We start from the raw sequence: 13,251 nt of genomic DNA, 5'->3' as shown, positions 1-13,251 counted from the left end.
TCAATGGCCATTAGCCAGGATAGATAGAAATGGTGCCTCTCTCCAGTCTCTGGATGTCAGAAGCTGGGAATGGGTGACACTATGGATCACTTGGTGATTGCCTGTTCTGTTCATTCCCTCTGAGGCACCTGTCACTGGCCATTGTTGGGGGTGAGGGTGCTGGGCTAGATAGATGGCTGGTGTGATCCAGTATGGCTGTTCTTACACAGTCGTCCCCCACCTTACGAGGGTAATTCATTCCTGAAAAACCCCTCTTAGCGCGGATTCTTGTAAGTCAAAAATGTAATTACCATTAATTTCAATGGGAAAAAATTGTATGTCTTCCTGAGCCCCAAAATGTACACCCATGTATGCTAAAACAACACCAAATCCCATTAGATCCGGTGCAAGGGGGCAGGCAGGGCTGAGCAGGGCACGGGGAGGCAGCCTGGCCTGAGCGCAGCTTAGGTTAAGTGTGGAGGGGGCGCTGCCAGGGACTGGCGGCGTGGGGAGCTAGGCAGGCACAGTGGGCCCCTGGTTGGTGAGGGGCGATGCCTCTCTCATGCGGGGCTGCACAGCGGAGAGGCCCCACTGGTGGCAGCTGAGGTGGCAGCGGTGGGCGAGCCAGGCGCTAAATGGGAGGGAGCGCCAGAGATAGTGAGCGGCGCCCGAGGCACAGCTGCGCAGGGCAGGCGGCGGTGGCCCCCTAGCCGCCTGGGGGGTAAGCAGCAGCGTCAGGGCTGGGATGGGCTGCATGCCCAGCATCCACATCTCGCAGAGCGGCGTGATCTACCGCTGGGACTCAGACGAGCCTACCTCCCCGCACCAGACTGCCGCCGTCTTGCAGGGCACCGCCATCCCCCTGCACGACCTCTTCGTCAAGACCAACGCAGCCGACTCTATCCCCTCGGTGCTTGCCTACCAGAGCTGCCAGCTTCCAAATCGGTCCTCGTAAATGCAAAGGAATGTCTTGTAAGCTGAAGTAGGGGTATTAAATGAAACTCCTCGTAAAGTCAAATTCTCATATCTCGGGGTATGAGTGTATAGGAGGTATGCGGGCTCTGCTGATCGATTCCTTCCCCTCCCGATTTCTCTCCTTTCCAGTGCCTCCAGTACAAAAAACGTCTGTTGACACACTACAGCTCAGGCACATTTCCTGCTTAACCGGGAGCTGCTCCTGGAAGCAGATGGCACATCCCTGTAGGCCCTGAAGGAGGGGACCTCTGCACATTGTCTGTGCCCCAAGCACTCACTCCATAGCTCCCATTTGCTGAGAATTGTGGCCACTGGGACCTGAGGGGGCAGTGTCTGCAGACAGGAGTAGTTAGCAGAGACCCGCTGGCCTACTCGCCTAGGAGCTGCTGCCCAAGGGAGCTGCCTGAGATAAGTGGTGCCTGGAGCCCACACCTCTCACCTCCTGCATCCCAGCACAGAGCCCTCACCCCAGACCCAAACTCCCTCCCAGTGCTCATACCGCTACCTGCATCCCAACCCCCCTGAACCAGCCCATAGCCCATACTCCTCACCCACTCCTGAACTCAAAGGAGTTCCCACACCCTTCATTCCCTTCTGCACACAAAGTCCTTCTCACAGTCTACTGCCTGCACCCCACACACAAACTACCTTCCAGCGCTAGCACCCTTTACCCCCACCTGCACCCAAACACCCTTCCAGAGTCCACACACTGAACCTCTTCCTGTTCCGGAACCTTGTGCCACAGCCTGATGAGGGTGGGATTAGAGCAAACAACAGAGGGTCGGGGGTGAAGGGAGAGATATGTGTGGCCTTAGAGAAGGAGAGGGTTGAGGTGTGGCCTCAGATAAGAAGGCAAGGCAAGGGCCAATCAAGGGGAACTTGAGAGTGCATGAAAAATTTTAAATCAAAATTGGGATCCTGAAGTTGCTGGAGTTGGAGACTTGCCAGACTAAATAATACTTAGTCCTACACGATTCCAGGGAAGTGGACTAGATAAATTCTTGAGATCCCTTTCAGGCCTGTAACTCCATATGACTGTGAGATTTAGGTTTGCAGAGAGTACCTGGAAATTAATTATCACCACCTTTATTCTCAATTGATGTATCAGAGCTGGTTATATCAGGTTATTCAGCTAATCCATTACAGCTATCTGCAAATATATTCATGAATGGAGTGAAAACCATAGACCTATACCTCAATACATATGTGTTTGCCAGCCTTGATGTATATTTGTGCCTATCTAATTGTATTACAGTGAGTCGAAAGCTTTTCACTAAAGATGGGAAAAGGAACTAGTCAGGTGACCACTAATCTGCCTGGATGCCGGACAACATAAAAGCCCCATACACAAACTCTGAGGGGCTGATCTCCACAGTGACAGCCTGTGTCCATATTTGCATCTTTGGCTCAAGAACCATTAAGCGAACCTGGAACCATCAAAACTATCCTGACAACATCATAATTACTCAAAGAACATCTGATTTATCAGAACCCGATCGGTCAGCAGCAGAGCCTGAGTTCTGCCTGTTATCTACTGAGTGCAGTTGTATTTCTGGGTATGATTCATGGACTGTCAGTTCTTCTCAATCACAGGGAACTTACTGTAAAGCACAGCACAATTTTAATTCTCATTTGTAAGGGAAAAGGGGTTCTGGGCTTTAAGTCTGATAAATACTAAGCTGCCAAACCACTTTCCTGTTATTCAGTAGACATTCATGAGTTCGTCATACAGTCTTCCTCTCTCCATTTCCTGTCGGTGATCAAACAGATGATAAAGCGTAACTGGGGGGAACTTAAACCATCAGGATTTTGGTCGGAGGCCTTCAATTAAAATTTTAACTTTGTTGCCCCCATTATAGAGCTAAAGCCCCCTTAGTTTTTTTCCTGTAGACATTTACACTTGTGCACGTGGGTTACATGCACAACTATTTTGATTTGGTAACATTTTGTGCACAGTCTGTATATGAAAAAGTTATTGTGCAAGATGCAAAACAAGGAAGAATCAGGCCTGGTATCTCTACACCTTTGTGAACAGAGGAGATATGGGAAACCTACTTTCCTGATGCTGTCCGTAGCGGGCTTTCATTCAGCATCATCTTCTTGGCTGTGTCTACACTAGCCTTAAACTTCAAAATGGCCATGCAAATGGCCATTTCGAAGTTTACTAATGAAGTGCTGAAATACATATTCAGCACCTCATTAGCATGCGGGTGGCCACGGCACTTTGAAATTGAAGCAGCTCGCCGCCGTGTGGCTCATCCCAACAGGGCTCCTTTTCGAAAGGACCCCACCTACTTGGAAATCCCCTTATTCCTATGAGCAGATGGGAATAAGGGGACTTCGAAGTAGGCGGGGGTCCTTTAGAAAAGGAGCCCCGGGTGGACGAGCCGCGCGGCGGTGAGCTGCGTCAATTTTGAAGTGCCGCGGTCGCCCGCATGCTAATGAGGGGCTGAATATGTATTTCAGCACTTCATTAGTAAACTTCGAAATGGCCATTTGCATGGCCATTTTGAAGTTTTTGGCTAGTGTAGACATAGCCCTTGTGTCATTTTTAGATGCCTCTAAGTGACTCTGGAGTGTAAATCTGATTTTCAAAGAAATTTAGACACTTCTGGTTATTTTGAAAAAGGTCTTTAGGTGCTTAAACATACAGATAAGCATGTGGTGGTATTTTCAGGAGTGTTCAAGGAGCTTGGGTGCCTAACTCTTATGATTCCACTGGGAGGTATACCCTTGTGAAAATCTCACTAGGTTTCTCAATACCTTTGTAAATCTGGACCCAAGCCTCACTGACTTTTGCCTGAGGCTCATTGAAAATGGAAATCAGGTTCTTAATGCAATTAGGCACTTTTCCAGTTTTTACCCTTCCTTTGTTCCTCACGCTAAGGTGCTTATCCATACCACCGAGAGACATACAGCCACAATCATCTTGAAAAGCTTTATGCCAGTATGCCATTTGTTCCAAAAATTCCCCAGCTCTAGAGGCTAAACTGGAAGAGACTCCTTTCTGCTCTTATGTGTGTGAAATCAGAAGCACACATAAGGGAATTAAAAAGCAGACAAGCAGCCTGTATTCAGTTTGCAGTCCCCTCTGCCTGCACAGAGCAGATACCCAACTGACTTTCAGTCATCCTCTTATCTCATACTATCAACTTTACATTTAAATTGCTTTTATCTCCAAGACAAGCAGTGTACACAGAGCTAGCTACACCTCGTAGTTTCCATGTGTTGCTCTTAGCGCTAGTCACCACCTACTATGACATTATTATTAGAGGTTTTGCACGCCTGGGTGGATCAGAGGTCATAAATGGGATGGTCAGGAAAAGTGCGCAACAAGTGAATCTTTAGAAATTCCAATCTTTACTTTCTTCTCAGAACAGAAAATCAAGATTGGCAACGTGGAGATGCCCATAGTGGTACTGGGTAATGCTGCTTACCCCATGCTCCAGACACAGGCACCCTGGACTGCAGGCAGGAGTGTTTCAACTACAGGCTGAGACAGTGCAGAATAGCAGCAGAATGTGCTTTTGGTCATTTAAAAGCCAGATCAGGTGCCTTCTGACCCATAAAATAAGGGAAGAAGGATTCTTTCTAAGATGGAGTGTACTTTCGAAAGAGCAGTGTCTACACTGGTTTTCTTCTTTCAAAAGAAGCTATTTTGAAATAAGAATATGCAAATGAGTTGTCTGATATGCAAATTTGTGCCTCATTTGCATGTTTTATTTACCTCATTTGCACACCTATTTCAAAAGAGGAATGCAAGTGTAGACACAGCCTTTGTGAACACCCTGGGGACTGACTAAAGCCCAAAGGGGAGAACCCTGCACTAATAGACTGGGTCTACACTAGAGAGTTTTGTAGACAGAAGGGGCCTTCTGTCAATGTAACTCAGGGAACGTCTACACAATGCATTCTGTCAGCAAAGTCTCAGCAGAACGCTGCATTTTCCTCAACAGCATTATCCCTCAAAAATTTGAGGCGTAACACTCTCTGGGCACAGTACTGTCGACAAAAGTTCAGCACAGACATTTCTGTTGACAGAGAAGCCTTCTGCTTGTCCGGCAGCCCTCTTTGTAGAACTGCCATTCTGCTTTCTGGCACCACAGGGCAGTGCAGTCTGGCAGTTCTCTGTCGACAGAGCAAGTTGTGTGTAGACACAATCTGTTGACAGAGGCTCTGTTGGGATTAACCTGTCGACAGTAATGTCTGTCGACAGATGCCTCTAGTGCAGACATAGCCGCTGGATGCATCTATGCTAGCACGTACATTCAAAATCCAGATCAGAAGACTGAGTTCTTTCAAAAGAAACTGTGGAGTGTTCACACACACACACACACACACACACACACACACACACACACACACACACACACACACACACACACACACACACACACACACACACACACACACACACACACACACACGGCGCTCTTTCAAAATTAACTTTGAAAGAACTCCCCCGTTCTTTCGAAGTCGGTCCTCCCTTTCCAGGATGGGAAGAGCACCCTTCTTCAAAAGATTATTTTGAAAGGAGAGCAAGTGTAGATGCTCTGTGGCCCGCTCTTTTGAAAGAGGCAGTCCTTCATGGCCATGATCAGCTGGCAGGCAACGGCGCCACTCCCAGTACAAGTGGAGCTCTATGGGTCTAGTGTCCGGCTGTGTTTCAGGACGCAGGCTCCCAGAAACACTCAGGCAGGAAGCTGAGCGCGTGCAGGCAGCAGGGAGCCAAAGCTGCTGCACAGCTGGCTCCCTGCGATGATGCTCCAGCCAGCTGAATGCCCTCCTCAGCACCATGGCCAGCGCCCCCGACCCCCACCCACGCCAGGGGCCCTCCAAAGAAACCGGGGAGTCCCCCGGGGGGCGGGGGCAGCCCCACAAGTGCTAGGCCCTGTCCTGGACGAATGCTGAGGTGCGGTACCTCATTGCCGTCTGGGCAGATGAAGAGGTCCTGCACCAGACGGGGTGGGGTGGGGGAGGGGGGGGGTGGGGGCGGTGGTCCAGCACAGGAACACAGCAGTGTTCCAGTGCCTCGCCACAGGCCTCACCAGCTGGAGTCACCCCACGTGGACCCTGGACCCGGGGAGGTCCAAGGTGAAGGAGATGCACCAGGGATACTGCCGGGCCTGGGACATGACCGGGCACTCAGGGGCACTGTCCACCAGCTGCCCCTGCTATAAAGACCTGGACCACTTCCTTGGGCCCAAGGAGGCTTAACCCATGGCCGTGCTGCTGGACATGATGGTCCTGGCATCAGAGCAGGACCCTGAGATGGGGACAGAAGGGGAGGACCCTCCTGGACCCACACCCAGCACAAGGCACCCACAGAAGCTGGACACCACCAGTGATGACAAGGGCTCAAGTGAGGGGCCCTCGTCATCGACTTCCTATCCAGGCCATCCAGCCGGACCCCATCCACCTGTACCTCGCCTGACTTCCTGGAGGGACCCACAGGTAGGTGGCCTGTACACCAGCCTCCCCGGGACTTGGGAGGAGGCATCCCATCTCATCCAGGATTGCCACAGCCCCACCGTGTGCCCACTACCTCGGGGCCTGTGGACTCCAGACAGCTGCATTTCCTGGGCACGGACAGGTTGGGGGGCACACGTGGTGCTCAGCACCATGTGGGCAGGACAGCACCACAGGCTGGCTGGCTGTGGAGGGATCAGCGTGGGGCAGCCTGTGCCCTTGGCACCCACGCAAGGAATCTCGGGACATGCGCATCACAGGGCACCCGGCGGGGGGGGGCACAAGGTTCAGTGTTTGGGACTCATGGCCCCCCTGCTCTCCCCTTTTGTCTCCACAGCTCCTGTAGCCAGCAGCCGGACCAGCCCCACCAAAGAGGGTGAGGGGGAGCTACCCGGACCCTGCGCTGTCCCTGCACAGGCGCGTTGCTGGGCCGTCTGCCAGAGCCACCTGGGTGGGGAGGAGGACACAGGGGAGGCTGCGCACACTGCAGCACTGCAGGACCTTTCCAGTGTACTGCAGGAGTGGCTGGACATGGAGCGGCAGGCCTGGGACCAGGTGGTAGCCAACCTCGACACCCTGACCCAGGCCAGGGACAGCCGCCAGGCCCTGACAGCCACCCCATCACCACCCACCCCCACAGCTACCCCTCTTGCCCCCACCCTACCGTCCCCCATCTGCCCATTAACTGACCCTGCATCTGCAGCTCTACTTAGTGCAGGGGCAGTGCTGAGACAATTTGGTGGCCTTCTGTCACAGATGGTGGAACCCCTAAGCATGGAAACCTCCCATGCAGCCCTATAACTTTGGTCTTGTGCCTTTTGGTAGTTCCTAGGGGGTCCAGAATGGCCATTGCATGGTACCCTGCTACTGGGGAGGCTCAGATGGTGCAGCCCCAGAGTAGTGGTTAATGGCTGCACCATCTGGTGGCTCCCACTGCCCAGAGCAGTGCTGATACAGGTCCTGTGATCTGTGCTGAGAATGGTGCCATAATTGCTCCTCTCAGAGACCAAAGAGCTGGAGTCTGCCTCACCTTTGAATCCTGACCCCAGTGGTGCTGATGTTGATGCCAACCTCTCCGGTGCTGGGGCATGGTACTGAAGAGAAGTGAGCCACTTCCATTGGTGCTGGATTGGAGGGCAATGCAATGGTGGTGGTTGAAGAGGACTAGGTGCCATCAGTATGGATGGTGCAGTGGTGACCAAAGCCTGAGGGCACACTGGTGCCATGTTCACCAGTGCATATGAAGCCAGTACTATATCCCGTGCTGCAACGTGCCCTAATGAAGTTCTGCTATTAGGTTGCATGCAGCTTCACATGTGTCTGGGGCAGAGGGAAAGTCCACCTCTTCCTCCAGTTCCCTGATGGGGGAATCAGTATGAACCAGACTCCACCTCAGAGCTTGAGTCAAGGGTGCCAGAACACAAGGCAGAGACCGCCCATCCGAAGAGTCTTTGCGCACCAGCCTCAAAAGGGACTGACCCCTCTCAGGCTTTTCCATTTTATGAGGCACTGGAGAGTGGGATCCACGCGACACACTCACACCCTGAATTCTAACCCGGGAGCAGAGCTGGGCCGTGTCTACACGTGCCCCAAACTTCGAAATGGCCACGCAAATGGCCATTTTGAAGTTTACTAATGAAGCGCTGAAATGCATATTCAGCGCTTCATTAGCATGCGGGCAGCAGCTGCACTTCGAAATTGATGCGGATTGCCGCTGTGCGGCTCGTCCAGATGGGGCTCCTTTATGAAAGGACCCCGCCTACTTCGAAGTCCCCTTATTCCCATGAGCTGATGGGAATAAGGGGACTTCGAAGTAGGCGGGGTCCTTTCGAAAAGGAGCCCCGTCTGGACGTGCCGCATGGCGGCAAGGAGCGTCAATTTTGAAGTGCCGCTGCCGCCCGCATGCTAATGAAGCACTGAATATGCATTTCAGCGCTTCATTAGTAAACTTCGAAGTTTGGGGCACGTGTAGACACGGCCCTGGTGTGTTTTGCTGTCATCTTTTCTTAGCGCCAAAGTAGCGCGCACCAAAGCCAGCATATTGGAGGGAGTCAGTGCTGGGTTGGACGGCTGAGGTCTGAGCACCTCCTCAATTAAAAGTAATTTGAAGCGGTAGTCTCCATCCTTCTTTGTCCAAGGTTGAAATCCTCAATAAATGGGACACATCCATCTGGTGCTCTTCACCCAGAGACTTTAGGCAGTCATTGTGTGGGCCACCTGTTGGCATAGGCTTCCCACAGCTTTCACAGGCTTTAAACCCCAGGATACATGGCATGTGGGCCAGGCAAGAAAATGCAGGTAAACACCATCCCCCCCGCCGCGCCCCCTGCCAACAAATCTAACTACTGCATACAAGTAAAGTCTCACTCTAACTAAAGTACAACTATTAATAGCTATATACAAACTAAACTACTGGACAAGACTAGGGAATGCACTGAGCAAGGGCTGAGAGCTCCTACAACTGTCACTGGTGGTTAGATGAAACTGAGTTGGGGACAGGGCAGGCTGTTGCATACTGGCACCAATTTAGGGCACTCCACAGCCACCCCAAGGGTACTGCTAGGGGAAAAAAAATCCGACAATCATGCATGCAGCACCCACACACCTATTGCAATGGACATGAGCAATCAGTCGAAAAAGAATGCACATTTCACTTTGATATGGCATCTTTCAGAAATGGCCCAACATGCCTAATCTGACAATATTTGAAGAATCGGCATGTATTGCTTTAAAGCAAGATGAATTTTTTTGCACTTTTGAAATTAAGTGAAAAGTCCATTTAGATTTAACATAATCTTTCTACTAAATTAGTTATATGGCACGATTTTTTTTTTCTTTTGTTGTTCATTGTCTATCCTAGTGCAGTTCTGTTCCTATCCTGTATGGGTTTATTGTGTGAAAATGAAAGCCATTGCAGTCAGCTGGTATTTCATTAGAGAGATCTCACCCTCAGCAACCACTCTCTAGAGAAGGAAAGAAATTAGTGCAGATGATATCTGTTAGCAATGCAGGCCTAATTATTTGCAAGGAGACACTGTCTGGTACAGATTTAAGCAGCTATGTGCTCCCTGTAAGCTATGTGGGGGGACATAGTTTAAGATGGACCTCAATATTTTCATTCACATTTAGTTCAATTTGTTTGAAAGAACAGAATTCACTTAGAGACTCAGCAGTTAACTGCCAAAATAGGTACCTAAATCCCAGAATCAGGTCCCACTGGGATTCACCTCCACCCTGTTTGTTGCAGGGATAGGTTCCTGGGTTAGTGTTTCTATGGTATGGTGTGTGGCTGCTGGTGAGTATTGTCTTGAGATTAGGCACCTGGATACCTGGAAGTTAGTCATGGGAGCGTTTGCCATCAGCCCACCTAAGTGTGTTTGTGAATCTAGCCCTAAAGGGTTAACAAAAGACACGATACAGCAGCATTTAAGAGTCTTCTTTCACTATTGGGCAGATGTTCTACCTTTGTATTGCTTTTGGGCAGCTGGCTGGAATGGAGGTAAAATGGAAACACACGTGGTAAACTGAAGACTATTGGTCTACAGTTTTCGAACAGTATAAAGAACAAGTTTGCATCTGATGAAATGGGTCTTTGCCCACGAGAGCTTATGCTCCAAAATATTTTAGTCTATAAGGTGCTCTAGGACTTCTTGTTGTTCTTGAAGTTTACCTCTTGTAATTTGAAACCTTGACTTTAGTTGTAGCTGAATGAAACTGAGAGGGGGAAAATGGCAATCAGGTTGATTGACTATAATGTGTGGATATCGCCTAACTTCTAACATTTTGTCCACGTTAAATACTACCCCTCAATTGTTCCACAAAACTGAAAACCAAATATCAATCTCTTCTTGTGGTTGCATTTTCACCCCTAATAAAACATAGGAAGCAGTTTCAATTCCAAACTGCTGCAAATAGCAGCTTGTTCCATATTAAGGCAAAACAACAACAACCCAAAAAGTATTTAGTGGAGAAAAATATTGGGCTTTATGTTTTCGGGTCATTAATTAAGCACTTTTCTGGATGTTATATTCACTTCTAAAGGCAATGTTCATTATTTAGAGGACACTTATTCTTTAACAGTTCGGTACAGTCAAAGCTTCATCATGCTTGGGTTATGGTTGTTTGACCCCAGGAGCTGTTCATTTTCATTTGCATGGTTATAAATATGCTCTGATCCCGTAAGCAGCAGACGGCATGCGTTTTTATGACAACAAATATTCTAGTTTTTCAGAATGTCTTACCCCAAATGACTTTTCACAGGCCCTTTAGTGTATGGTTGGTTTTTTTACTTAACTATTTAAAAAGCAATAAAGAAAGACTAACGCATAATCTTGTACTCCTGAGAAGTGAACTTTATTATGAATCCACTGCTTTCTAATTCAGAGTGCACTAATGAACCTGACCTGTTTTGAAAATCTGTCTGTCCTTTAAATAACACAACCAGCAATGAAATAGTGTATTAAAAACTGTATTTAAATAATACAAGGAAGATTAGTTTTAAAGGACTGACAAACCAGTAAAGAAAAACACAGCATGGGATTGAAGTCTTCAGTAGTACATCACTAATCAGAAATTCCTACACACTATAGATACTATTAACAACTTTTCCAGTATTATGTATTTAGCTTCTACTTAGAGTGCAATTTTCATAAACAAAATAGTTGATGTTTTATGGCTGTCTGCCTGATTAAATTGAGCACCCGTAGATTTACATAACTACTGGATTATGGCAAATTAGTCTACAACAAGAACTTACATTTTTTACATACTAATAAAATTTATACAAAATACTCTTTACAATACTTGGGTCAATCTGTAATAAGCAGTTTTATACCTTTACCGAGAACATTCTCATTTTGGACTTTAAAATGACAGATTTAATGTAGTTATCAAGTTTACAATTCCTACTTTAAATGCAGGTTTTAACAGTGCACCTCCCAGGATGGCATTTTTTAAAAACCCAGCAATTTATTGGAAGTATAAAGTCCTTGGTTTAACATATTAAAACATAACTTATTAGAAAAAGTGTGTTGATTGACAAGTTTATAGATCTTGCTTTATTGCACAACCCCATTATCATCAGGGGAATTTGTATATTTGTTGGAAACCAGGAGTTGGATACTTACTTCAATAAGGAAAACAATTTAATATTTTCTTCTCCAACAGTCTCATTTCCAGTCTTATGTAGTTTGGTGAATTGTTGTAAGTAGTGAGGAATTCTGTAGTTCAGATTTATGGTTATTAAGAAAGGACACTACTGTTCAACGGGTATTAACAAACCAGTGAGCTGGTGTTTTGGTGAATTAGCCAGAGAGTCAATACGCCCAATATATTATGTCACTTTGTAACCTCACTAGATCTTCAACTGGACAGCAGGAGTGTAAATCAGCAGAATTAGGGCGTAATATGCACATTTAAAAATAAAATATTCTGGTATTACAATTAAGTCTTAAGGTATCTTGGTCACATCACTGTAGCATTCACTACTTTGTAAACTGTGTTCTCAAACTTCCACCATTATAACACATTGGGCTAAAGAGTACAATCCTTTCTCTTACTGGTGAGTATGTATACATAGCTAGTGCAAAGAACTACTTGTTAGAGGTCACCAATCTGCACAGTTGTACAGGGCTAGTTGCACAGACAAGCCCTAAGAAAACACCAAACACACTGAGCTCGGTTCTGGAGTCTTTGTTTAACTAGCAACACAGCGTATCTTTCGCCTCAGTACAATGTGTGTGCTTTCACTGTTCATCTTCACAATAAGGAACTTGCACATGGAAGCAGCATCCATTCAGAAGCCAGTTGTTGCTTCAACTTGGCCCCATTACTTGTTTATGGGTATGAATGCACAAATCACCAATAAAGGGCTAGTCATATAGGACAAATGAAAGTCAAGCAATTTTAAGAGTATATGGGGAAGGAATTAGATCTAAAAAAACGTTTTCTAACAACATTTACGCTTTGACTATTAGTAGTCCAAATACTCAATTTTGGCAAGATGCTTTACACACTACTACATAAAATACTATCGTTTAGTCCATGTTTTGAATATATTGCTATGTAAAATGTATTTTATTACCTGCAGAAGAAATAAAATACAGTATCTCCAGTCTTTCTACTATTGCATAGTCTTAAGACAAATTAAGAGAAACAGGCATTTCAGATTCCCAGTGTAGGATGACAATGTAACTTGCACTAAAAGTGCACCATGAGACAGCGTTTCTATCGATGTCCTCCATATTTGGCTACCCAGTCCGTTCTTCCATGTACTGGCCGAATTGGAGGTGGGCGAGTTAGGATATTTATGTTTTTTGCTGCTGGATTGTAAGTAGGGCCTGGTAACTGGGCACGAGCAGCTTTGGTTTTCCAAGAATAATCTGAAAGAAAGAAATAAACAAGAAGTCAGAATCAGTGGGGATTAAAAGTTACATATCTCACCATTTTAGAGGAGAAAAGATTCAAAGAGTAACTATTTCTGACTCATGAAATTAAAATGTGCTAATAGCCCCGTGCTGTTCTCAGTAGATGGTTGTTCAGCACAGCTCATCTTGAAATACTGGGTATTGCAGCTGCACAATAAAAGAGCTATTAAATTAGGCAGCGATGGTGCTACATGGTTTCAAGTCTACAGCATGTTTCTCAGTGTATCTTACCTTACCTGGGCACAAGGGAGGCAAATATATTATGATGTGTCTTACAGGAAACTTTTATCTCACAAGCACTTTTCTTTTTTTGGCAATGGCCTTTATTAAAATGTGTTGAGAGTGAAATTTAGTGCACAATTGGATCTTACAGCATACTACATACACACACCTTCATGGCAGA

The 13,251-nt window shown here is 47.0% G+C and overlaps 1 protein-coding gene across 2 annotated transcripts in view; it reads right to left on the bottom strand.

The window, feature by feature from the left end:
* Positions 1-10,780: 10,780 nt before the first annotated feature.
* The window catches only part of MAK (male germ cell associated kinase), a 67,020-nt gene continuing 64,549 nt past the window's right edge, over positions 10,781-13,251 (bottom strand). For both annotated transcript variants that reach the window (XM_074985913.1, XM_074985915.1), the window contains one exon: positions 10,781-12,803. In XM_074985913.1, coding sequence (XP_074842014.1) covers positions 12,649-12,803 — 155 coding nt within the window. In that variant the 3' untranslated portion in view covers positions 10,781-12,648. The remainder of the gene's footprint in view (positions 12,804-13,251) is intronic.

The sequence above is a fragment of the Carettochelys insculpta genome, chromosome 2 (genome assembly GCF_033958435.1).
Source record: "Carettochelys insculpta isolate YL-2023 chromosome 2, ASM3395843v1, whole genome shotgun sequence".
Lineage (NCBI taxonomy): Eukaryota > Metazoa > Chordata > Testudines > Carettochelyidae > Carettochelys > Carettochelys insculpta.
The sequence above is the reverse complement of the archived record's forward strand: the minus strand, read 5'-3'. Positions and strand labels throughout refer to the sequence as shown.